The following is a 24,337-nucleotide window of genomic DNA, read 5'->3' on the forward strand; positions in this document are numbered from 1 at the left end:
TTGGTCTTTCAGGCTTCTATATTAAGCATACTCTTGTACGGAGCTGAAACCTGGACGACGTATGCAAAAATAGAACGTCGTTTAAACTCTTTTTACATGCGTTGCCTTCGTAAGATCTTGGGAATATCATGGCAAGACAGGGTGACAAACGAAAGGGTTTTAGAAATTGCAAAGCTGCCTAGCTTAACCGCGTTTCTCAAACAGAGACGCCTGCGTTGGCTAGGGCATGTGCACAGGATGGAACCCTCTCGACTACCTCGTCGTGTTCTTCTTGGTGCGGTTGCGAACGCAAAACGTAACGTTGGTAGACCATTGCTTCGCTTTAAAGATTGCGTAAAGAGGGACATGATTGCCTTCCATATCGACCACCGAGACTGGGAGAGGCTCGCAGAACAACGGACGGAGTGGCGCAAAGGCGTTTTGGAGGGTCGCAAGTATTGTGATGAGTCCTGGTTCGCCGCACTCGCTGACAAGAGGCAAAAACGACGTCAGGACGTTTCAGTACCGTTTTCCGCAAGCTTCTCTTGTCAGGCCTGCGGTAGGCCATGTCGGTCTCGCATCGGTCTTTTTAGCCATCAAAAACGGTGTCTCTCCGGTGTTACACCATAAATCGTCTGCAACAGACGATAAGGCCAATGATGACACGATGGCCCAGCGTAGACCAGTCTCTCTCTACTCAAGTCACGCAGATTATGCGGGTTTACTTGCGCGACCCAGCAGCAGCAGCAGCTGGGGCCCTATACTTCTTTGTACGTTATTAATAAGAGCATACGCCCGTATGATTGGTATTCCCTTAAATGCATAATGATGGATGCTGAGCCTACACAAGAAACTTATAGTTTTAGGCATAATTATATACGTATAATTGAATTGGTCCTGTATAAGTTATAAATTGGTTATAACTATTTTGATCGTAAATTAATACACTTTTAGATGTTTTATTCTAATTTGGGAAGTATTTTAGTTTTGGCGGAAAATTGGTGATTATTAGTATGTGATTTTGGCCTTTTTTTTCGGGATTTGCAATTATTTTATATTTAAAATCTTTATCATAGGCATATCACAAATAGTGTACCTTTCTGATGGTAGTAAGATTTTTCATATACATCTTACTGAAATATTATATATTTACATAAATATGATTTAGCCTATGTAAATTCTGACACAGATTTAGAAGTGAAAATCGATGTTTTAATTTTTTTTTATTTGTCCCAGAATCAGTAAACAATTATGTAACACATATTAATTTCAGGCAAAAAGAAAAAATCATGCATTTAAGGGTCAAGTGGTATTTATGGGAAAAATGAAACTCATCCAAATTACAGTATAAAATACAATATATTTTATTAGATAGTTATTGCAAAAATTGTTTTAATTTAATGATGCAACACGCATTACCTTATCAGGACCCACACTATATTCTTTATGGATTATAACATTTAAATATACATATTATATATATCTACAATCGTGATTTCCAGTATCCTATAACTGGTAATGAAAAACTGACAATTGAAGGCATTTTATTCTGTATTTTAAAATAATATAACAGAATTCAGGAAATACGTAGGTACAGAGTACAATAAAGAATTAGGTATTTTATCGTTTTCAATACTGTTGATAAGGTGGCAGGTGGGAGTTAATAAGTTTAGTTGTAAAAATCAGAAAAATATTTGAATTGAATTTAGATTATAAGTAAAAAAGGTAATGCAATTTCTTTTTCTGAAAAGCTAAAATGTTTATTCAGGTAAAAAAACGTCCATCTGCACAATCAGTAGCAGTGGGTGATACTTGAGGGTTAATCGTTATGTTATATAGTGTTGATCTATAATAAAACGCAGCCAATTAAAGACAGATAAAACTGTGATAATCAACCCTTGCAAAGAAGGGCCAGCACAAAGTGAAGTTTTAAAATACTGAATCATATTATTGAATTGAATATTGCTATATAACTTATAGGATATCCCCAAAAATAACATTAGGCGTAGATTACATAACAAATAATTAAATAACAAATAGTAACTGTGACTTTCTTCTTGCATGCATAATACTTATAAGTAATAGTTATAATTAAATATGACGACATAAATTACTAGGTACCTACAATGTTTGAGTCAACATAAAAAATAACATGTTCATAATCATAAAGAAAACTAACAAAATACTAAATGCAAAATATAAGAAGTATTGATTGAACACAAGGTACAGTCACATGTATTTATTTGTATGCTTTCTTGAAACTATAGGTACATTATTAGGAAGATTTCGTATTGAATGCATAGGTGGGACATGTTACTAAAATACACTAAAGTCGAGGGGGAATGGTGATTGTACAGTCATCGCGAATACTGGCTATTGCATTGACTTATATATTACTTCGTAAGGCCCGGCTTTACGAAGTAATATATAAGGCAATGGGCTATTGTCATGAGAATAACTGCGGAACACACGAGAGTGGCCAACACGATGGTATTTACCGCTCTAATTAAAGGCCCCGGGCTTTTTGAAAACGCCCGATTTACACTTCGCGGAACAAAGTTAATACGACACGGGAGGGATACCGTAAACATCGAAATTTTAATCTATAATTACCTCTATCACTTGCACTATTGCAGATAGACGACTTTTAGATTTCGATGTTTGCCAATTGCCCCCATCAACGACGTTACAACCTATTTATCGATAGGCGAAACGCAACGCGAAGAACATTTGTCCGTGCACCAAGTTATCGCGGGCATGACAGCCGTAACCGATCGAATATGACGGACCCTTTTAGTAGCGCGACAAATATTCTTGCACTCTATGGGAGCTAGCTTTTACTGTGGGTATAAAGTTCTGCTTCCGTTCGCCGACAGCATTTTAAAACTTATTTATATCCAAGATAATGCTAGCAGGGCTAAATATTCTAAAATACCTAAGCTCCGAATTTATATGATGACTGGCAACACATAATGCCTAATGTAGGGTGCTGCCAGTTACTATTCATAAAAACGTAATTTTAAAGCAAACAGTTGACAAGTAAAGGAGGTAATTTCTATATACACTATTAATCATATTTAAATGCAACTGTAGATTCGTAATTATTAAGGTATAAATTCATTTATAGTTATTGAACACAGGCAGTGAGCGACTTTAGTTAGCGAGGAACGCATGTACATATGTAGTTAACCTTATGTCCGATCCGTCTGTTATACCCGTGAGCGGAAAATCTTAATCTCGGACGCCATCATAGCTTAACTCCTCAGTGTAGCATTTGACAGTACATAGTGGCTTCCCTATATTATAAAAAAATTACTGCAATTAGTAAACAAGCAAGTAACGATTCGCTTTTTTCGCCCCTACACTTTTTTGCGAGATTATCTACAGCAAACGGAAGGTTTAATATTTTTACCATTTTATTTTAAAATTACCATTTTTAGCAATCCAAACTTTACGAAATTTACAAAAAGTGCTTTAAAATCAGTGCTTTACGCGCGTTTACCTAAACGTCCATCAGAAAAAAAAATACTAATTTAGCGAGTCTGTTTTAAAAAATTTGATCTATTAAAATGGGTTCTATTAGTTAATAAAAAGTGTACAATTTCACTGACGAAATTCATCAATTTTACGTTTTTGCGACTCAAATCGTTACGCCATCTTAACGAGCTTGTTGAGATAATATTGTCTTCGGTTACCGCGATAGTTACTCATGAAATAAAACTATGAAAACGGATTATATCGCCCGTTATTCACCCGTTGACCACGAACGCTGTAAAGAGTTCGAAACGTCGGGATGTATTATAAATTCAATATACGCGATATAATCCGTTTTCATAGTTTTATTTCATGAGCTTGTTGAGACTAAATAGAACCAGAGTTCTAGCATGTTTCACTTATAAATATATTTTTCCGGAATTTTCACACGTCAAGAGACCCTTAGTTTTCCGCGAGCATTTATAAACATTAAAAATAATCAATAATTATTAATGATTAAAGTACAACACACAAATAAATAATAATATATATAGATAGCTGTATATTACAAAGCAGATTATGGACCGCATCAAACTAAGAGCTCCTTCATAAGAAATCAGATTTGAAACAAGTTTTAAAACTACTCGCTAGATGATCTGGTGTTATTTAATCGGAAGCTCCGATTGAAACAAGTCAAGAAGATTCAGTTTAACATAATATTCAACTTTACTTATCACTGCGGATAACCAATTAATTTGTGACGATGTACAGAAAAAGGGCTCGAAACATAAGCGCATTACTGTCGACGTGTCGACGCATATTTTTAAGTCACTTGACATGATACGATATTTAAATGAAGGGAAAATAAAGGTCAAATGATATTATAGAATTTGAAAGAATTAGGTGCTGCTGTTATACCACAACTCTTTTCTTTCTCTCTAGAGTCCAGACAGTAAGCAAACTCAGTAAACGCGCATGTCTTATGTAAATTTGCAACATTTCCGAACGTCGTTTAAAAGGCATAATCACGAACCGGTATCCGCAGCTACAAATATCATAACATAAATAACATAATCTTTCTGTACACATAGAAAAATAATACACGGCCGTAATACCACTAATATAGGAAGTCATACCGTCATCATGGTAATATCAATATGGCGCGGATTGTTAGTTCATTGACAAAATATGTTTAACGAGGATCAGGCCGTGTTCACAGGAGACAGCACAAAATATGTTTAACGAGGATCAGGCCGTGTTCACAGGAGACAGCACAAAATATGTTTGACGAGGATCAGGCCGTGTTCACAGGAGATAGCACAAAATGTTTAACGAGGATCAGGCCGTTCACAGGAGACAACACAAAATATGGCGATTAAATAAACAGCCAACTCGTTCGCCTAAAAATGATAAAATATTCTGGCTTACCTGTTTTTAAAACGTACTTCGTCAATACTAGAACATGCTAGCTCTTTATATTTGTAGAAGTAAAGTGGCAACAATTGTGCCAGGGTTCAGTAAAAACACAGTTTAACAAAAAGTCGTAAATTCAACAATCATTCGTATGTTTTTAGGGTGTAGGTACTTATTCGTCCCGAATGAACTCGGCCTAAATACTCCTTTACCGCGTGACATTCAGCGATTTCCCTCTTTCATTTACAAAGTCGGTTTATATATTAAGTCATTAAGCAAAATGTGAGACGCAATACACTTTAGGTACATTCGAGTCCAATGACACGGTTGTATCTTTGCTCGAGTCGGTCAACGTTCCAAATCATTTCTTCTGTGCATAACTAAAAAGTGGCACCAATTAACGATTACATATAAATTTCTTTCTGGTAGTTGTCAGCAATCACTATCACCAAGCACAATGCTATTTCTTTTGTTCTTTTAGGAGTATGTAGTTCATGCGAACCCTTAGCGGTTTATTTGCTCCATACGTAATATTTCCTATAAAAAGTATGTTGCTGAAATGCCTCGCAAAATTGTCGTGTCCTGTTCTAAAAGATACCCTGCGATCTTGGCTAGATCGTCGATATTATAAGTTGCAGAATCTCTACGTAAGCAAAATACACTAGCACACTTAGCAAATGATATCATCGGTTCATGCCACTTTCAGTTGAAAAATCCAATCGTATTATACTTCCGCTTTGGATATCACACTTGCACGCTCCTCCTTGGCGTAAATGAGGTAGGTAACCCAGTCTCCACAGAATTCCACCAACAGTTAACTTTAATATCCTCGCAATCATTGTTGTTCCACGTAAGAAAAATGATAAACAACCGTCCCAACCTGAACATATAGGTCGATACCACAACTTTTTCTGGTTCGCCATCGTTCCTCGCCGCACCTGTGCTACTCGTTCGCCTCCGGCACCGGCACCGGCACCGGCACCGGCACTGCAGGCTTGTGCCGGGCGAGCAGCGCCCTCGGTTCCCCGGCGAAGCACTCGAAGGTGGCGTCGAGGAAGAGGTCGTGCAGGAAGCGGCGCGCGCACATGAGGTAGGTGGCGCGCGCGAGCTGCCCGCACACGTCCGAGTACACGCACACGCTGCGGAACACGTCCGGGTACTTATGCTTCAGCGACAACACCGCTGAACGCGTCTGGAACACAATATTACTCTTTACAGTACATCTGGTGCTACATTACGACACCGGTGCTATTATTATTATTATTAATTATTATTTTGTTATTTAAGGAGTACCAACAGCTGCAAAATCAAAATATTTAGTTGAAATATGTCTCACGATAGCTTAAGTTCGATTGAGCTACAAAATCATTATGCTTATTACAAGCATATTACGGAACTACGTCGAAAATTTAAAGGGCCATATATACTATAAAACGTCGTACGATACGCGTGCGAATAGGTAATTAATTCGCAACTACTAGTGTCGATTTACAGCACTCCCTTCGGTCGTGTTTTAGAATTAGCCACTCGTTGCGCATTTCCTATTTTTCGCACCTGTATCGTAAATAAATATTGAATGGTCATTGTTACCTGCCGCAGGTAGATGGGGTTGGACATGCAGCGCACGTGGTGCAGCAGCTCGGTCTGCGGCGCGGGCGCGGGAGCGGGCGCGGGCGCGGGCGCATGCGCGGGCGCGGCGGCGCTGCCGGCGCCGGACCCACCTTCCAAACCTGATACACCATTCAACTTTAACACAGGATAGGCATACTAAAAATACTAAGGGCCGGTTGCATCATTACGGATTGACAATATACTCCGCGGAGAACTATAAAACTACCTATCTTCTTCAGCGTGCCATATCATAACGGATGTCGGCGATCACCATGCGAAAGTCCTCTCTGTCTTTCGCCGCTCTGCCCAAAGTGGTAGCGTCCGCAATACCGGTCCGACTCCTTATATTATCACACCATGATGTTCTGGGTCTTCCTCTACCTCTTTTTCCATAAAATTTTCCCTCAATAATGTTTTTTAGTAATGCATATTTGGTGTTCCTGTAGATATGTCCAAAATATGCTGTTTTTCTTCTTTTGATTGTCAATACGACTTCCTTTGTCTTTTCCATTCTGTCTTATACTATTTTATTTGATATTTTATCTACCCACGATATTCTTAGCATTCTCCTGTTTATCCACATTTCACAGGAATTTAATTTGTTGATTAAGGATTTATTTAGGGTCCATGGTTCCTAAAATACCTATACCTACAAGAAATAAATGGCGTAACTAGACCGAGGCTCGTGGCAAATTTATCGAATCGCAAGGGGTCTGTGCTCACGGTCTCTCAATCAAATTGGGGCCTCCTTCGGGCCAAGAAACCTTGTTATTTTGCCAGCTTTGCCACCCTATAATTATGCCACTGACAATAACAATTAGCAAGTGTAATTACGACTACAAACGGTTTAAAGTAAATGGTATTTTTAACTAACATTTATGGCAAAGATGTGTGGCGACGAGTATACCCACATTACAATCCTAATTTAGTTCAAAATGCTGACTATCGAGTATTTATTTTCAACTTACCAAGGAAAAACGCCTCTCTCAACTCATGCGAGGACGGCGGCCTTGTCCGCACGCACGCCAAGCACTCGTTGGCCGCGTGCCTCCACGTCCCATCGTTTGAGGACTCCTCCTGACAAGGAACATTCGAACTGGGATGTCTGGGATCATTGACGCTGCGTTCGACACTACTTTGTCGTTCGATGCTCTTCTCGTTTTCCTTCTGGTTAGCTTCTTTGTTTTTGTCGATTAACGTTCTGCTGGTGACAGTGGTGACAGATATTCGTGAGCTGACGTCGGTCGAGCTTGACACGTCCACTTCGAGACCTGATGGGGTTATTTATTTTATTTTATTTTATTGATAAGAATGTTTACATGACATTACAGTTGAACCAATGCGTCACGAAACTTAAAACTAACAGCAATAATAATACATAAAACAGCAACAATTATAACAACAATAATATCACATAACATTAGTACAGACAGACAGACAAATTATGTTGGAACAGTTGAGCACCTAGCATCCATCGGTTATGGATCACATTATAAAAGAAAGTGGTTTTACTGAAAGAGCGACTTTGAATAAAGGCCTGATAAAAAAAACGATTACGAATTCTATCCAATATTATTGACGCCGAGGCCACGTTTCTAAGTTGACGCCTTTACGTACGTTGCGAAGGTCCAGAGGGAAGAAATGACGTGAAATACTTTAAGGGGATCCCATGCCCCAATGACCCTCGATTTGAATCCCTTAGTTTTCTAATGTTTTTTGTAGCTTATCATATTAACAGCAACGGATTTTAGCAATATAGTATCCCATATTTACTTCAAAGTTCATTGTTTTCGAAATATTTGGCATCAAAGTTGAACAATTTTAGGCCAAAAATCTGGTTTTCTGGCCATAACTTTTGTGTTAATTAGTTTAAAATTAAAACTTTAAACAAATTTTTAGAGACGTCTAAGACGAACCCAAATATGTAGATTTCGTATAAGTAAGATTTTGTGTTAATTAGTTTAAAATTAAAACTTTAGACAAATTTTTAGAGACGTCTAAGACGAACCCAAATATGTAGATTTCGTATAAGTAAGATCTTTCACAGCAAGCGAGATACGAAAAAAGTGTTTTTTAGACAATGTTTAAAACAATCATAAATAAATAAGTATTAATTTTTTTCACAATCCGGTAGACAAAAATGGAGATAAGATTGAAGAACTGATAGCCGCTTGTCTTATAATTCTATATGTAGTGCAAAAGTAGTAGATACGATTCAAAACTTGTCAAAAATCGATGTAAACCTCAGGTAGCCCCTTAAGTCATTTTGAAAAGAATGTAAATATTTACTTAATTTGGTGTGAAATAGAAACTTAACCTATCTATACTAATCTTAATAATTTATTACCGCTGTTCAAAATCACTAGGTAAAGTAGAAGCATCAAGTAGTCGCAAAAAATAACATTAAGCAGGACTTACATTTACTTAATCGTGGCTTTTCTGTGCTAGCGATGCTCGTATCGTTCACTAATGTCGAGGATTTGTTCACTTTCAGAGGGTCTTTCTCATCCACATCGATATCATGTAATTCACTGAAAACAATAAACAAGATTAACAAAATTGTGATGTTGTCCAACTTAACAAATGCTCATATGGTTTTTGGTATGTTTGCCTGTTTTGTATGTTTTGGTATTTTGGTGTTTTTTTTAGGACCGACCTGCTAGCATGAGTTGCATTCTCGCGCGCCACTCTATACGTCTTGGACTGGCGCGCCAGAACGCAACTCATGTTAGCCGGTCTGGTCTTAACGTGACATAAAAGCACTGATTTTTTGTGGGATATATTTCGAGTGTGTGCGGCTTCCAGTCGTAGCACAAAGGCAGTGGGCGTGCAGCCACACGGGACTCACTTCGGGAACAGCGCCTGCAGGTCCCTTGGGAGGCAGATGCCGATGTAGTGCGGCGGCGGCGGGCGCGGGCGCGGCCTGTGTGGGAGTGGTGCAGCACAGTGGACACACGGGACTCACCTCGGGAACAGCGCCTGCAGGTCCCTTGGGAGGCAGATGCCGATGTAGTGCGGCGGCGGGCCGGCGGCGGCGGCGGGCGCGGCCTGTGTGGGAGTGGTGCAGCACAGTGGACACACGGGACTCACCTCGGGAACAGCGCCTGCAGGTCCCTTGGGAGGCAGATGCCGATGTAGTGCGGCGGCGGGCCGGCGGCGGCGGCGGGCGCGGGCGCGGCCTGTGTGGGAGTGGTGCAGCACAGTGGACACACGGGACTCACCTCGGGAACAGCGCCTGCAGGTCCCTTGGGAGGCAGATGCCGATGTAGTGCGGCGGCGGGCCGGCGGCGGCGGCGGGCGCGGGCGCGGCCTGTGTGGGAGTGGTGCAGCACAGTGGACACACGGGACTCACCTCGGGAACAGCGCCTGCAGGTCCCTTGGGAGGCAGATGCCGATGTAGTGCGGCGGCGGGCGCGGGCGCGGCCTGTGTGGGAGTGGTGCAGCACAGTGGACACACGGGACTCACCTCGGGAACAGCGCCTGCAGGTCCCTTGGGAGGCAGATGCCGATGTAGTGCGGCGGCGGGCGCGGGCGCGGCCTGTGTGGGAGTGGTGCAGCACAGTGGACACACGGGACTCACCTCGGGAACAGCGCCTGCAGGTCCCTTGGGAGGCAGATGCCGATGTAGTGCGGCGGCGGCGGGCGCGGGCGCGGCCTGTGTGGGAGTGGTGCAGCACAGTGGACACACGGGACTCACCTCGGGAACAGCGCCTGCAGGTCCCTTGGGAGGCAGATGCCGATGTAGTGCGGCGGCGGGCCGGCGGCGGCGGCGGGCGCGGGCGCGGCCTGTGTGGGAGTGGTGCAGCACAGTGGACACACGGGACTCACCTCGGGAACAGCGCCTGCAGGTCCCTTGGGAGGCAGATGCCGATGTAGTGCGGCGGCGGGCGCGGGCGCGGCCTGTGTGGGAGTGGTGCAGCACAGTGGACACACGGGACTCACCTCGGGAACAGCGCCTGCAGGTCCCTTGGGAGGCAGATGCCGATGTAGTGCGGCGGCGGGCGCGGGCGCGGCCTGTGTGGGAGTGGTGCAGCACAGTGGACACACGGGACTCACCTCGGGAACAGCGCCTGCAGGTCCCTTGGGAGGCAGATGCCGATGTAGTGCGGCGGCGGGCCGGCGGCGGCGGCGGGCGCGGGCGCGGCCTGTGTGGGAGTGGTGCAGCACAGTGGACACACGGGACTCACCTCGGGAACAGCGCCTGCAGGTCCCTTGGGAGGCAGATGCCGATGTAGTGCGGCGGCGGGCCGGCGGCGGCGGCGGGCGCGGGCGCGGCCTGTGTGGGAGTGGTGCAGCACAGTGGACACACGGGACTCACCTCGGGAACAGCGCCTGCAGGTCCCTTGGGAGGCAGATGCCGATGTAGTGCGGCGGCGGGCGCGGGCGCGGCCTGTGTGGGAGTGGTGCAGCACAGTGGACACACGGGACTCACCTCGGGAACAGCGCCTGCAGGTCCCTTGGGAGGCAGATGCCGATGTAGTGCGGCGGCGGGCCGGCGGCGGCGGCGGGCGCGGGCGCGGCCTGTGTGGGAGTGGTGCAGCACAGTGGACACACGGGGCTCACCTCGGGAACAGCGCCTGCAGGTCCCTTGGGAGGCAGATGCCGATGTAGTGCGGCGGCGGGCGCGGGCGCGGCCTGTGTGGGAGTGGTGCAGCACAGTGGACACACGGGACTCACCTCGGGAACAGCGCCTGCAGGTCCCTTGGGAGGCAGATGCCGATGTAGTGCGGCGGCGGGCGCGGGCGCGGCCTGTGTGGGAGTGGTGCAGCACAGTGGACACACGGGACTCACCTCGGGAACAGCGCCTGCAGGTCCCTTGGGAGGCAGATGCCGATGTAGTGCGGCGGCGGGCCGGCGGCGGCGGCGGGCACGGGCGCGGCCTGTGTGGGAGTGGTGCAGCACAGTGGACACACGGGACTCACCTCGGGAACAGCGCCTGCAGGTCCCTTGGGAGGCAGATGCCGATGTAGTGCGGCGGCGGGCGCGGGCGCGGCCTGTGTGGGAGTGGTGCAGCACAGTGGACACACGGGACTCACCTCGGGAACAGCGCCTGCAGGTCCCTTGGGAGGCAGATGCCGATGTAGTGTGGCGGCGGGCCGGCGGCGGCGGCGGGCACGGGCGCGGCCTGTGTGGGAGTGGTGCAGCACAGTGGACACACGGGACTCACCTCGGGAACAGCGCCTGCAGGTCCCTTGGGAGGCAGATGCCGATGTAGTGCGGCGGCGGGCGCGGGCGCGGCCTGTGTGGGAGTGGTGCAGCACAGTGGACACACGGGACTCACCTCGGGAACAGCGCCTGCAGGTCCCTTGGGAGGCAGATGCCGATGTAGTGTGGCGGCGGGCCGGCGGCGGCGGCGGGCACGGGCGCGGCCTGTGTGGGAGTGGTGCAGCACAGTGGACACACGGGACTCACCTCGGGAACAGCGCCTGCAGGTCCCTTGGGAGGCAGATGCCGATGTAGTGTGGCGGCGGGCCGGCGGCGGCGGCGGGCGCGGGCGCGGCCTGCGCGGCGGTGCTCCGCGGCGCGCGCGCCTCGCCCGACCCGCTCTCGGCCACGCACAGGGGCTTCCAGTCGTAGTCCAGCAAGCTACACACGATACACGTTTGGGTTATTGTATACAAATATTACAAATTGCTAATGAGTTGAGCGGGAAAAATAACATGAAACGAGCATGAAGCGCCATGCTGACGTGTGACGACTCGGCCACAAAATTGCCGCGCGAAGCATCTCGGTCTGTGTAGACGTGCCTCGGCCGCATTGTCTCATGCGAGACAAATCTTCACCGACCGAGCTGCTCCGCGAATACCTAAATAGGCTCGTTATAAAATCTTAATGACTAACAAATGTGAGGGCTATGTACCTCAACTTGGCCATTCTCTCTCTAGTTGACTTGCCGCGGTCCCTCAACGATGAGAAGGGTTTGCTGCGCCGGTGTGTGTCAGACAATAGCCAGCTTAGATCGTCCATGTCACTCGAGCCCGACGCAGCACTCTCCGACAAGTGAGGTCTGGAAGTTAAATTATGCTTTAATATTATCAAAAGACCTTAACAATGGAAATACTGTACCGTCTGTGTACACGGCATGTGACTAAACTGGCTGTTTTAATTGATTGCATTGTGTTGTTGTTTTCATATCCTACCGACTGCGCCAGTTTTAAAGCTGACGCGTAAAAAAAACATAGTTATGCATTTTTTTATTTTATTTATTATTTATATGTTTTATTTTGGTACATGGAAAACCAACAGCGCTATACATATCCAAAAACTATAATATAATTAGAAAGCCAATTACTTTCATACTTTTTTCTTTCTTTAATACTTTAAATATTGTAATTGTTATATTGTTAAAAGCGTAGACCAGTAAACCAACTATTTAAACTGCAATATATCTCGTTATAAGAGTCTAGAGGTGATAAACACACTTAAAATTGAAGGTCAAAATTCACATAGCGGCATTCCCAAACTTTTTTCAACAAAAATTGTTTTGTATCTAAACAAAAATAAGAATAGAATATTTTTTTGGTAAACATAATTACCGTCTGTGTTTATTGAGTGATATTAAGGTGGCATATCCACTCATGTCTAACTGAGAGGGCGGCGAGCTCGACACATCTGGTGCTGTGAAACCTGCAGACAAACCAGCCATTGTATTAAACTGTATTAAATCTAATATGCACATGGACGAGAGTTGCCAAGGATAGAGAGGAATGGAGAAGGTTGGAGGAGGCCTTTTGCCAATAAGTGGCACACAGACAGTAATAAAATATGCAAGAACTGTAAAAATATGAAATTTACTTTACAGTCTGAAATAAAGGATAATATAATATAATATAAAAATCTAAAAATAATCATACAATTTGCGTCCGATTTTAGGATATTCTAACTAGGGAAGAAAATATACTGGCTGTTAAAAGTGTAAGCACTAATTAAAATTTAAGCTGTTATTAGTAACAGCAAATTGGTAAAAGATGGGAAGTTTTTCGGAAAAATATCACTTTTCCGAAGGTGTGTGATGTGTATAAAAGGACGCTTACTTGAACTTGAAGTCCGCCGCTGCGTCTCTGACAGCCTTGGTCGATGCGAGCCGCTACTGCCTTTCATTCCGTAAAGGCTCGACGAGCTTGGTATGGGACTTAGCGTCAGAACTCGGTCACTGAAAGAATAATACCATTTGATACAATGGTTTTAGACTTACAAAAAGTGTTGCATAGTAATATTATAGCAGTACTCACGGAATCGTATATTTCCCGAGCACAGAATCGCAGCTGCTAACGCCACTCGTGCTCGACTCGCTCGTATTCCTCACCCTGCCTTCGTGAGCATGTTCCAAAGAGTTCATTCTGCCAATAAGTCTCTCCGCGGGGTTCCTATGCGGCCGATCGAAATCCCTAAGTATTTCCACCGTTCTGGACTCGGTCATAAGCGTGCGGCTAATCGAAGCGCCTTGAGAGGGGAGGGTGTGCGACTTTCTTTTATCCGGTTCTTTGATGTTAAGCTTGCTATCGACCATGTCTTGGTTCAGTTCGTTGATTTTGCTCGGTTTGGTGATCTCTGAGTGCAGGCTCTCGCTGAGGTCGGTGTGGTCTGAGTGCTCGCTGGCCTCTGTGTCGAATACTTGAAATCTCCGTTCGGGGGACCCGATGAAGTTGAGTGTCGGGTTGTGGATGGCGTAAAATTCGTCCTGGATTATGGGGAATTGGTCGTGCCTTGTATGTCGCACGCACAGCCAACCTGAGAACGGGGAATCAAAACTATAAATAAATATATTAAATTTGGATTATGGCAAGCCGGAGTTACTTTGTTATAGTTTTGTCTACAGCGCGGCGTTGCCAACGTCCTAGGGTGTATTAGAAATTCTTACCTAGGTCCGACAGCAAGTTAGCTCCTTCATAAGTGCTCCCGATCAGTCCAAGCACGTAGAAAGCAGTGGCCCGCACAGAGTAGACAGGGCAATGTTTTGCCAGCGCCACGATCCGAACCGGTATCGACTCTTCGCTGGGGTTAGTCAAAGAGAGAAGTTGTTGGAGCCCTAGCGGGTGCAGCGCGGCGTTGCCGACGGCCCAGAGAGACGCTTTCACGTCCATTATCTCTTGCTCGGTGACGCACGTTTTGCGTTGCAACACCTGTGTAATAAAACAATAACATAAGTATAGATAAGTTTGTATAGTATAAATTTTCTCAAATGATGTTTACGCCTAAGACCCTAATCTGTTGAACAAAAGCCATTGTTTCTTTTAAGTGAACGGTCGGCCATTGTGTCTGAGCGCGTGCCAAAACAACAATGTGGTTTAAAAAGCGGCTGTATCGTGGTGGTTTTAAGGTTCAAGTCTAAGTACATGTAGCATGTTTTGGTAATGTAGGACCATCGACCACCTCAATGTAGGCGAGCGCTCATAATATTGCATATATTTGAACCTTCAAACCACCACGATACAGCCGTTATTTAAATGACATTGTTGCTTTTACACGCGCTCAGATACAATGGCCGACCGCTTACACAAAAAAAACAATGGCTTTCGTTTAACATATTAGGGTCTTAGGCGTCAAAATCATTTGAGAAGATTCATACTATAATAAATAATGTTTATGAATAGTCAGTTAGTTAAAATGTTTGCTATCTTGAAATTAACATTAAATGTCTAAATGGCTAGGGATGGACGCGGAAATTCGGGACGAATCTAGGATCTACGATATTTATGAAGCGTGTAGTAATAGTATCTATTATACTACAGTTACACGCTCGAAAAATATAGCTGGATATTGATGATAAATTACGACCGTGGATGGCAGTGATGGCACGCATACGTACCGCTAGAGCAGGCTGCAGCGCCTGCGGCAGCATGGCCCGCGCTAGGTGTGAGGCGCGTGCGAGTGCGTGCAGCGCGTGCGGCGGCGGCCGCGCCGTGCGCCGCGCCCGCGCCCGCGCGCCGCCGCCGCCCGAGCACAGCGCCAGCGCGTCGTGGATCGCCGCCTCCACCAGGCGCACGTATCTGTGTGTTACGTACCGCTAGAGCAGGCTGCAGCGCCTGCGGCAGCATGGCCCGCGCTAGGTGTGAGGCGCGTGCGAGTGCGTGCAGCGCGTGCGGCGGCGGCCGCGCCGTGCGCCGCGCCCGCGCCCGCGCGCCGCCGCCGCCCGAGCACAGCGCCAGCGCGTCGTGGATCGCCGCCTCCACCAGGCGCACGTATCTGTGTGTTACGTACCGCTAGAGCAGGCTGCAGCGCCTGCGGCAGCATGGCCCGCGCTAGGTGTGAGGCGCGTGCGAGTGCGTGCAGCGCGTGCGGCGGCGGCCGCGCCGTGCGCCGCGCCCGCGCCCGCGCGCCGCCGCCGCCCGAGCACAGCGCCAGCGCGTCGTGGATCGCCGCCTCCACCAGGCGCACGTATCTGTGTGTTACGTACCGCTAGAGCAGGCTGCAGCGCCTGCGGCAGCATGGCCCGCGCTAGGTGTGAGGCGCGTGCGAGTGCGTGCAGCGCGTGCGGCGGCGGCCGCGCCGTGCGCCGCGCCCGCGCCCGCGCGCCGCCGCCGCCCGAGCACAGCGCCAGCGCGTCGTGGATCGCCGCCTCCACCAGGCGCACGTATCTGTGTGTTACGTACCGCTAGAGCAGGCTGCAGCGCCTGCGGCAGCATGGCCCGCGCTAGGTGTGAGGCGCGTGCGAGTGCGTGCAGCGCGTGCGGCGGCGGCCGCGCCGTGCGCCGCGCCCGCGCCCGCGCGCCGCCGCCGCCCGAGCACAGCGCCAGCGCGTCGTGGATCGCCGCCTCCACCAGGCGCACGTATCTGTGTGTTACGTACCGCTAGAGCAGGCTGCAGCGCCTGCGGCAGCATGGCCCGCGCTAGGTGTGAGGCGCGTGCGAGTGCGTGCAGCGCGTGCGGCGGCGGCCGCGCCGTGCGCCGCGCCCGCGCCCGCGCGCCGCCGCCGCCCGAGCACAGCGCCAGCGCGTCGTGGATCGCCGCCTCCACCAGGCGCACGTATCTGTGTGTTACGTACCGCTAGAGCAGGCTGCAGCGCCTGCGGCAGCATGGCCCGCGCTAGGTGTGAGGCGCGTGCGAGTGCGTGCAGCGCGTGCGGCGGCGGCCGCGCCGTGCGCCGCGCCCGCGCCCGCGCGCCGCCGCCGCCCGAGCACAGCGCCAGCGCGTCGTGGATCGCCGCCTCCACCAGGCGCACGTATCTGTGGAGTCAATACTGTATTCGATATCTGCCCGATATTGTGGTTCATATTCGAAGTTACAAATAAGAAAACGGTCTTCGATAAAATGACAACTTTTTTTATTTACTGTATGTGACTGTTTGTTTTAGGAAACAAACAGTCACATACAGATAAGTTTAAACTTGCAGATATACAATAAGACCTGTTCCATTAATTATAACATACTGATATTGATAACAAGTAGAAACAGGGCTTGTTCGGCACTGCCTATATACAATAAATAATAATAGGAAGATACACAGAAGTAACAATTGGATACACAACTAATAAAGTACCTAAGTATCAAACATGCTTACAAACATACATACGTTACATAAGACTATAGAACAATTACATTTTTTTTCCTTTTTTTTTTAAAGCAGTGAGTAGTATTACACTGCTATGGAAAAAGTAAGCACCGCAGACCACTACTATATTTACCGAAAGACAATGAGAAGATATCTAGATTTATGAAATTAACATTGTAATCATGACAGGCTCGTCTAAAAAAAGTGTTTTAGGCGAAATTAGATCTACAAAACTCGATATGGAATGTTTGGGGGTGGCGCGAGGGAATACAACGAGGCAATTTAAAGACAATTTTTTCAAGAAGAGTGGAAGAATCAGTAAGGCCATTTAAGAGTTTATACAGAAACATTTGGTCTATATAAACACGTCGTTTATCTAGTGGCCCTAGACTACGACGGTGTGTGCTATTCTCTGACATATTCAGACCGTGGCGGAAATTGAGCGACTTTAAAACTTTTTTTGGATTCTTTCAATTCTTTTTATGTGAACGGTATATTGAGGGGTCCAGACGACGCTACCGAACTCTAAAATGCTGCGAACGTAAGAGGAGTATAATACTTTTAGGGTCACAAAACTTCCGTGAGACACAGACATATTAAATATATTAATAACGGGTCACTCACGTGTTTTAAGTCGAAAACGCTCGACATGTTTCACTCCGTACCGAGGAGCGTCATCAGGAGCTTGCGTCGACGGTGACGGACCGGCGCAGACTGCGGGCCGCAGCTCTCCGCGCCCGATGACTCGGCCATCATTTGACAATAATGCCGTAAACGAGGGTAGTTTCTCGCCCCCCCTGCCGCCACCGGCGCCCGCGCCGAGTCATCGGGCGCGGAGAGCTGCGGCCCGCAGTCTGCGCCGGTCCGTCACCGTCGACGCAAGCTCCTGATGACGCTCCTCGGTACGGAGTCAAACATGTCGAGCGTTTTCGACTTAAAACACGTGAGTGACCCGTTATTAATATATTTAATATTTTTAGGGTGTTTGGATCTTTAAATGGTTGGGATAGTCTAAGTATCAGGCCCAGTTTCTTGTAGGCCCTCTCGGAGATGTGGTCTGGTCTGGTGGTGTGGTCTGATGTGTGAAATGAAGTTAAGCTTAGAATCCAAAATAAGGCCAAGATCTCGGACCTTGGTGATTCTATTTATGATCTTTCCTGAAAAACTATAATTGAAAAGAAGGGGACTTTGTTTATGAGTGAAAGTAATACAGTTGCATTTATCAGGGTTTAGAAGCAATTGGTTATAACCGCAATATGCGGAAAAGCTATCAAGATCGCGTTGCATGTCCAGGCAGTCGTTCTTTGTTTTTATGATTTTGAAATTTTTTGTATCGTCTGCATAAACTAGATGTCTTGAACTAGAAAACGATGAACCCATGTCGTTTACATATATGATAAATAAAAGCGGTCCTAAATGAGAGCCTTGAGGGACCCCTGAATCAATGGTTAAGTATCTGGAAGTATAGCCTCTTAGTGACACTGCCTGGCATCGGTTCTGGATGTAGGATTCAATCCACTTTCCCTAAACTTATTATTTATTTATACAAGGAATTCCAACAACTATGAAATATTCGTTTAACTTTTTAAATAGCAATACAGAGCCCATTATAGGAACTCCCAAATAGAGTTTTACCTACCCATTTATTGACTTTTATCTATTTAGTCATATTTTTTAAATATATTTTTCTGAATGAATCTGGCGGGAACACGCCGCGACGATGGAGCTCACTCGACGTGATTTTTGGGTTATGATTTATTATGACTTCAAAAAAAGTTTAGCCTCAAGAATGTTTTGAACTTTTAGTTATAACTTTCGGTGAATCTGTGTGATCGTGTGCAACAATTTTTAATTGGTCTGCTGAATTTAAAAGAGCGCGGGGTAGTTTTGAAGATGCCACCAACCGCAGTTACTCATGAAAATGTGCAAGCTGTAGAAAATTTTATTCGTGCGAACAGGCGATTTACATAGAGCTTGAGCGAGAGGGCATTAGATCAGCAGCATTACAAACAATTATTCACGAGCAACTGTCTCTTCGTAAGCGTTGGTCGATATGGGTGCCTCACAAACTCAACGACTTGCAGAAAGAGGATCGCGTAGATTGGTGTAAATTTATGATAGAAAAGTTTGGCGCCGGTGAGAAAAAAAAAACGTGTACGACCACAGAACAAAAAGTAACATAAATGTAACGTACGTGTGAAGCGTGTGGCAACGTTAGAATTAGCTGCACTCACGTTTACCACAGGCTATTGTCAGTTCAGTACGGCGCAAGCGATGTCAATGTGAAAATAAATCCGTTTAAAATTACTAAAATGCCGTTTTGGAGTGCATAAACTCCATCCGTACAAGAAATATCACACATGCAGAGATTTTATATCATCGCTAAGTATTTTTCATTCATATTTCAATATTTTCTACTTTTTGGTTTTTCGCTAGGATTTTTTGATTCTTTAGTACAAAATTCAACGTTATTTAAATGTAATAAGGTTGATTTCTATTTAGCGTAAAATTAAAGAACGTTCTCGAATAACTTAGGCCCCCTGTAGCATAACTTCTGTGACTGTAGCTCAACTATGCGACGCTAGATGGGACTATCTTCAAAAATAAAAATCGTAGATGCAATTTCGACAATTTTATTTACTGTAAAGTTCAAATTATTGTAATGGGCAAGGGCTCATAATCGCTTTTGAAATAAGAAAATATGGCCAATAACTTTAGATAGCGTTGTGTTTGTAGTAGTGTGCGCGTTGGCGACACAGGTTTCCATACTAATTCAGGCTCAGGCCGCTTCCTTTCAGGGCGCGGCGCGCTCATTCTTTCTTCCGTGTGTATGACATACTGACAGGAAACATGGCTTTATAACTACGATCCTGAAACAAAGCGGTAGTCGACGGTCGACGGTATGGTGCTAAGATAAACCGACTCCAACAAAATGTCGCCGAGCGTGCAGCACATAGAAACAAATGGTTGCCTCATTTTTCTGCAAGACGGGACATATTGCTACCGTGATGCTGGAGGATCAATGAACAGTTAACTGGAAATGGTATGTCACCGTTTGTGCTCCAAAAGTATTCTCAGCTTGGTGCGAGAAGCGGCCGAAGTCAGGAACCCGGTACCTGCTCTGGCACCACGACAACGCTGCTCCACACACTTCAGCCAGAACACTCGACTATTTTGATTCAAAAAATATTTTTATCCTGCCTCGTCCACCACATTCCCCTGACCTAGCACCCTGTGATTTTCACTTGTTTTCGAAAATTAAAGAAAAGATAAGAGGAAAGCGGAATGACAGCAAAAAACATACCCTGGCTGCTTATTACTATGAAATTTCTGAGGTGTCTAAAGAAGAGTAGTTGTCGGTATTTTCTAAGTGGTTTAAACGGATGGAAAATTGTATACGTGTTCATGGTGAATACTTTGAAAAACTAGATACCTGTATTAAAGAATAAACATTATATTTTTTGAGTATCTAAATTAGTTTGGCATGACTCTCGTTATTTTTAATATTGAACTTGGCTCTCATCTCACATTTATGTTTTTGATGGGATTCAAATCTTCATTAGGCATTAAAATCAAAACTTTGAACACAAAGATAACTACTACCTAAACACACATTATATAATCCAATGTATCAAAAGGTCTTCAATTAAGTTGTACCGAAAACATACTTGTAATTATATTGATTTAAACTTTTAACTAACACGATTTCCACTCATAATCGGAATCCAGTGATGAGCAAATGTAAGGGGGAATAAACATCCCATCTCATACCATCGGATGTCGTGAGTGTTGTGTGTAGGCAAAGTGACAACCCTAGCGTACAAGTTAATAACCAAGATCAAGTGCGGGTAGTGCGCAAAACCCGCGCAGCAAGATGTCGATACAATTCCTCACCAGTCTGCCTGTGACCACGAACGTAACGTCACGTTCGAAACGTCAGGCCATAAAAAACGTAAGTTTTTACGCGATTAAGGGTCGGTTGCACCAAGCCGTCTGTCACCGTTTTATCGGTCGCTAAAGTTTATTGTATGGAAAGTTTCATAGTTCTCTGCTACTTGACGTTAATCAGTCTGTTAATTGTGGTTGGTGCAACTGGCCCTAAGTCCCGAGATAGTTTAAAATGATACCTGTAATTGTAGTTCTTGGCCCAGTAATCCACATGTTTCTTGATGAACGCCTTCGCCTTGTGATCGTGCTGGTCGCCGGCCGCGGCCGCGATCTCCAGCCCGAGCCAGACCACGTACCCGCGGTCGCCCGCCACCGACAAGTCCAGCGCGGACGGCTCCGTGCTACAGTCGAACCGGCAGTAGTGCCCGACCACGTCCTTTTGAAGCACTAGCTTCTCTAATAAGGCCTGTGACAATTATATAGATTGTTATATCGAAGAATGGAAATGATGTGATGAGTTATTGATTGTAAAATAAGTGGTGTAAGAAAAAAAAATTTGCTTTTTTACAGCTGAAACAGATGGCGCTATACCGCGTCACGTATTTTGTGAATTTTCAGACATCAACGATGACCAAAGTTATTGCATAATGTACAAAGCGGTACGGCACCATCTACATTAGCTGTCAAATTTGAAGCACGAATTTGTCTTAAACTTTATCTTATACATACACAATTAATAAATCTTTACTAATAGTAAATAAAAAACCGAAATTCAAAGCAAATTTTGCACACACCGCGTCATCACTTAAACGTTACGATATCAATTCAACAACATAGAACGAGTGAAGTGTACAATTTTTTTTGGGTTAAAGATACTACGGCATTGTCAAGAAATTTTAACTAATATCATTTATAGATACTCACAGGTACGCTATATGCTTCCTCTAACGCCATCACAGCGCACTTGACCACCGTCTTCGACTCGTCCTTCAGCTGTGCTATAAGCATCTGCAGCAACCAAGTATCCATATCCACCCCACTAGTTTCCTCCTCTCTTTGAGACGATTTCAAATGCTCCTGAACCAAGTTCCTTTTCAACTTTGATCTTCTTCGAACCAATTCTTTAGATTTTTGCGAGGCCCGTAGTAAGACCGTAAGGAATTGAGTGGCGTACAGTCTCGAAGCTTGAATGCTACAGGTCAAGGTTTTGGCTAGGATGTCCCGTGGGTAAGAGTCGAGGGTGTAGTCGAGGCTAGATATGACTAGTTTCACGTAGCAACTGTGGTGGGTTTTTGTCGAAAGTTCCAGAAGACTGAAATAAAAATCTCCATTGATCTTCACAAAAATAAGTCACTTTCACAGCAAAATATAATAGAATACTTAACAGATTAGATATATGTTAAAGGTCAGAGTAATAACAAGGGTAAATGCGTCACTTCTCAAGGAATACTGCATTGGGACACCTGTACTAACACAAAATGTCACAAAACCTGTTATAATTGTTGAAACGTGTCGCACGTGTCGCGGTCGCCGCGAGTTAGAGCACGGTATGAAACAGCCAATACTGACTCACTTGTCATACAAGTTGGTCAGCTTGAGCAGGTCGAGGCCGGTGTGCGAGTGGCACAGCTGGCCGATGAAGAGGAAGTACATCTGGCACATGGTGTTGCTCATGTGCTGCGGGCTGAACAGGCACTCGTGGGCGCGCCGCCCGGTCTCGATGGCTTCCACTTGTCGGCTCACGTCCCAGAACAGCTCTTCTAGCAGTCTTTGAGAGTCGGCCTGGGATTAATGGAAGTGTTCACTTTGACATTATTACAAATTACTACATTAACCCGAGAGCCACAGAAAAAAGGCTCCTGGCGAATATTCTGGATCCTTATTAGGGTTCCGTACCCAAAGGGTACAAACGGGACCCTATTACTAAGACTCCGCCATCCGTCTGTCTGTCACCAGGCCGTGATAGCTAGACAGTTGAAATTTTCACAGATGATGTATTTCTGTTGCAGCTATAACAACAAATACTAAAAAGTACGGAACGAACCCTCGGTGGGCGAGTCCGACTCGCACTTGTCCGGTTTTTTAATCTATTCATTTTAAAATTGGAATCAGGCAACCAGGCCCATATTAGCATATTCCTTATAGACTAACATACATATATATATTTCATAAACGTAACTCGACAAACAGATCTGGACAGCAGACACCGTATCCATGCCACCGTAACAGCAGCTTATGCTGGCAGCGCCGCCACTTATTGTTTTTTATCGCGGTCAATGTGTATGGAAATAGTCGAGAAATAACATTTTCACTTCTCATGCTCGTAAAGTTCGACTTTAAGTCGTGCGTAGACGACATAAAGTTGCTTATTATGTTGTAGAGCATAAAGTACAATCATCTATTAGGACCCTTATTGACTTAGCAATAAAGTTCAAAATCTCCGCGCCTCCGACCGGCCCAAGTACAATTTTCTTTAGTCTTGAATAAATACGGTAAAATAACCTAAAATATTGGATATTTTTGTATATTTTACTCACAATCGAAGTGAAAAGCAGAGTGTATAACTCAGGCATAAATGTCCATTTTTATCCTCGCTGTGCTCGAACCAATAAATTGCCTCGGATAAAATATGGATTGCTTTATGCCCTTGTTGAACAATCTACTATTATGGCGTGTCAGAAATTTCTACGTTACATCGCTCACGGGGCAATGATTTTGCCTATGGATTTTTAAGGTCCCCATGAGTCATTCTGCAGCAAAGCCTGAAGCCCTGGTAGACATCACTCTTGGTCTTGGTGAATGGCTAAAAATTGTGATGGTACTCACATCATTGTGCCGAAGCAAGTGTCTGATTAGCTGGCAGCCAGCCCGGGTAGTAGAGTGCCCGTTGGATGTGGTAGACAAGTCCGTGTGGGAGTACTTGTTGGAGGAAGGTTTCAGGTAGTTGATGATGCGTGCGACCCACGCCTTGTGCCCACTATCGCACAGGTTTAGGAGCGGCGCGGTGTCGTTCTCCTGAAACGTAGGAAATTTGCACGTGCTTCTGTCGAAGGAGTAGCTAAGGTATCTAATCGCTAAAACAAAAGAAGTCTTTACACAATAGTTATTTACGATACAAGTGCGGAAAAGAGGAAATTCGAAACGAGTGGCGATAAATTAAAACACGACCGCAGGGAGTGTTTTAAATCGACACGAGTTGCAAATTACCTATTCGCACGTGTATCGTACAACGTTTTACAGTACATATGGCTATTTAAACTTTCGACATATGCACGAAAAGTGCTCTTTTACGCACTAGTGCGAGAAAGTAGCACCATATGTACTGTAAAATGATTTGCTGCATTATTATAGATTTTGTAGTCGAGTAAATTTGCCATATCAACCCAATTAAGGATTTCGTTAAAGTTATCAAAGATTCATAAATTTTAAACAGTGCGCACATTTTTAACATGCTTGATTATCTTTTTTTTTTATTCTAGT

At 45.4% G+C, this 24,337-nt stretch overlaps 1 protein-coding gene across 1 annotated transcript in view; it reads right to left on the reverse strand.

The window, feature by feature from the left end:
• Nucleotides 1–1,319: 1,319 nt before the first annotated feature.
• Nucleotides 1,320–24,337, reverse strand: part of LOC134742847 (uncharacterized) — a 34,640-nt gene continuing 11,622 nt past the window's right edge. Inside the window, exons 10-36 of the mRNA XM_063676030.1 lie at nucleotides 23,684–23,872; nucleotides 22,431–22,639; nucleotides 21,782–22,169; nucleotides 21,097–21,323; nucleotides 16,323–16,643; nucleotides 16,071–16,251; nucleotides 15,875–16,036; nucleotides 15,679–15,840; nucleotides 15,508–15,644; nucleotides 15,287–15,467; nucleotides 14,339–14,600; nucleotides 13,710–14,208; nucleotides 13,512–13,630; nucleotides 13,014–13,104; nucleotides 12,338–12,484; nucleotides 11,890–12,063; nucleotides 11,283–11,847; nucleotides 10,910–11,226; nucleotides 10,796–10,867; nucleotides 10,175–10,753; nucleotides 10,058–10,132; nucleotides 9,944–10,015; nucleotides 9,568–9,843; nucleotides 8,896–9,008; nucleotides 7,446–7,748; nucleotides 6,457–6,596; nucleotides 1,320–6,058 (exon numbers count right to left, since the gene is read on the reverse strand). Coding sequence (XP_063532100.1) covers nucleotides 5,810–6,058; nucleotides 6,457–6,596; nucleotides 7,446–7,748; nucleotides 8,896–9,008; nucleotides 9,568–9,843; nucleotides 9,944–10,015; nucleotides 10,058–10,132; nucleotides 10,175–10,753; nucleotides 10,796–10,867; nucleotides 10,910–11,226; nucleotides 11,283–11,847; nucleotides 11,890–12,063; nucleotides 12,338–12,484; nucleotides 13,014–13,104; nucleotides 13,512–13,630; nucleotides 13,710–14,208; nucleotides 14,339–14,600; nucleotides 15,287–15,467; nucleotides 15,508–15,644; nucleotides 15,679–15,840; nucleotides 15,875–16,036; nucleotides 16,071–16,251; nucleotides 16,323–16,643; nucleotides 21,097–21,323; nucleotides 21,782–22,169; nucleotides 22,431–22,639; nucleotides 23,684–23,872 — 6,210 coding nt within the window. The 3' untranslated portion in view covers nucleotides 1,320–5,809. The remainder of the gene's footprint in view (nucleotides 6,059–6,456; nucleotides 6,597–7,445; nucleotides 7,749–8,895; nucleotides 9,009–9,567; nucleotides 9,844–9,943; nucleotides 10,016–10,057; nucleotides 10,133–10,174; nucleotides 10,754–10,795; nucleotides 10,868–10,909; nucleotides 11,227–11,282; nucleotides 11,848–11,889; nucleotides 12,064–12,337; nucleotides 12,485–13,013; nucleotides 13,105–13,511; nucleotides 13,631–13,709; nucleotides 14,209–14,338; nucleotides 14,601–15,286; nucleotides 15,468–15,507; nucleotides 15,645–15,678; nucleotides 15,841–15,874; nucleotides 16,037–16,070; nucleotides 16,252–16,322; nucleotides 16,644–21,096; nucleotides 21,324–21,781; nucleotides 22,170–22,430; nucleotides 22,640–23,683; nucleotides 23,873–24,337) is intronic.

The sequence above is a fragment of the Cydia strobilella genome, chromosome 7, assembly GCF_947568885.1.
Source record: "Cydia strobilella chromosome 7, ilCydStro3.1, whole genome shotgun sequence".
Classification (NCBI taxonomy): domain Eukaryota; kingdom Metazoa; phylum Arthropoda; class Insecta; order Lepidoptera; family Tortricidae; genus Cydia; species Cydia strobilella.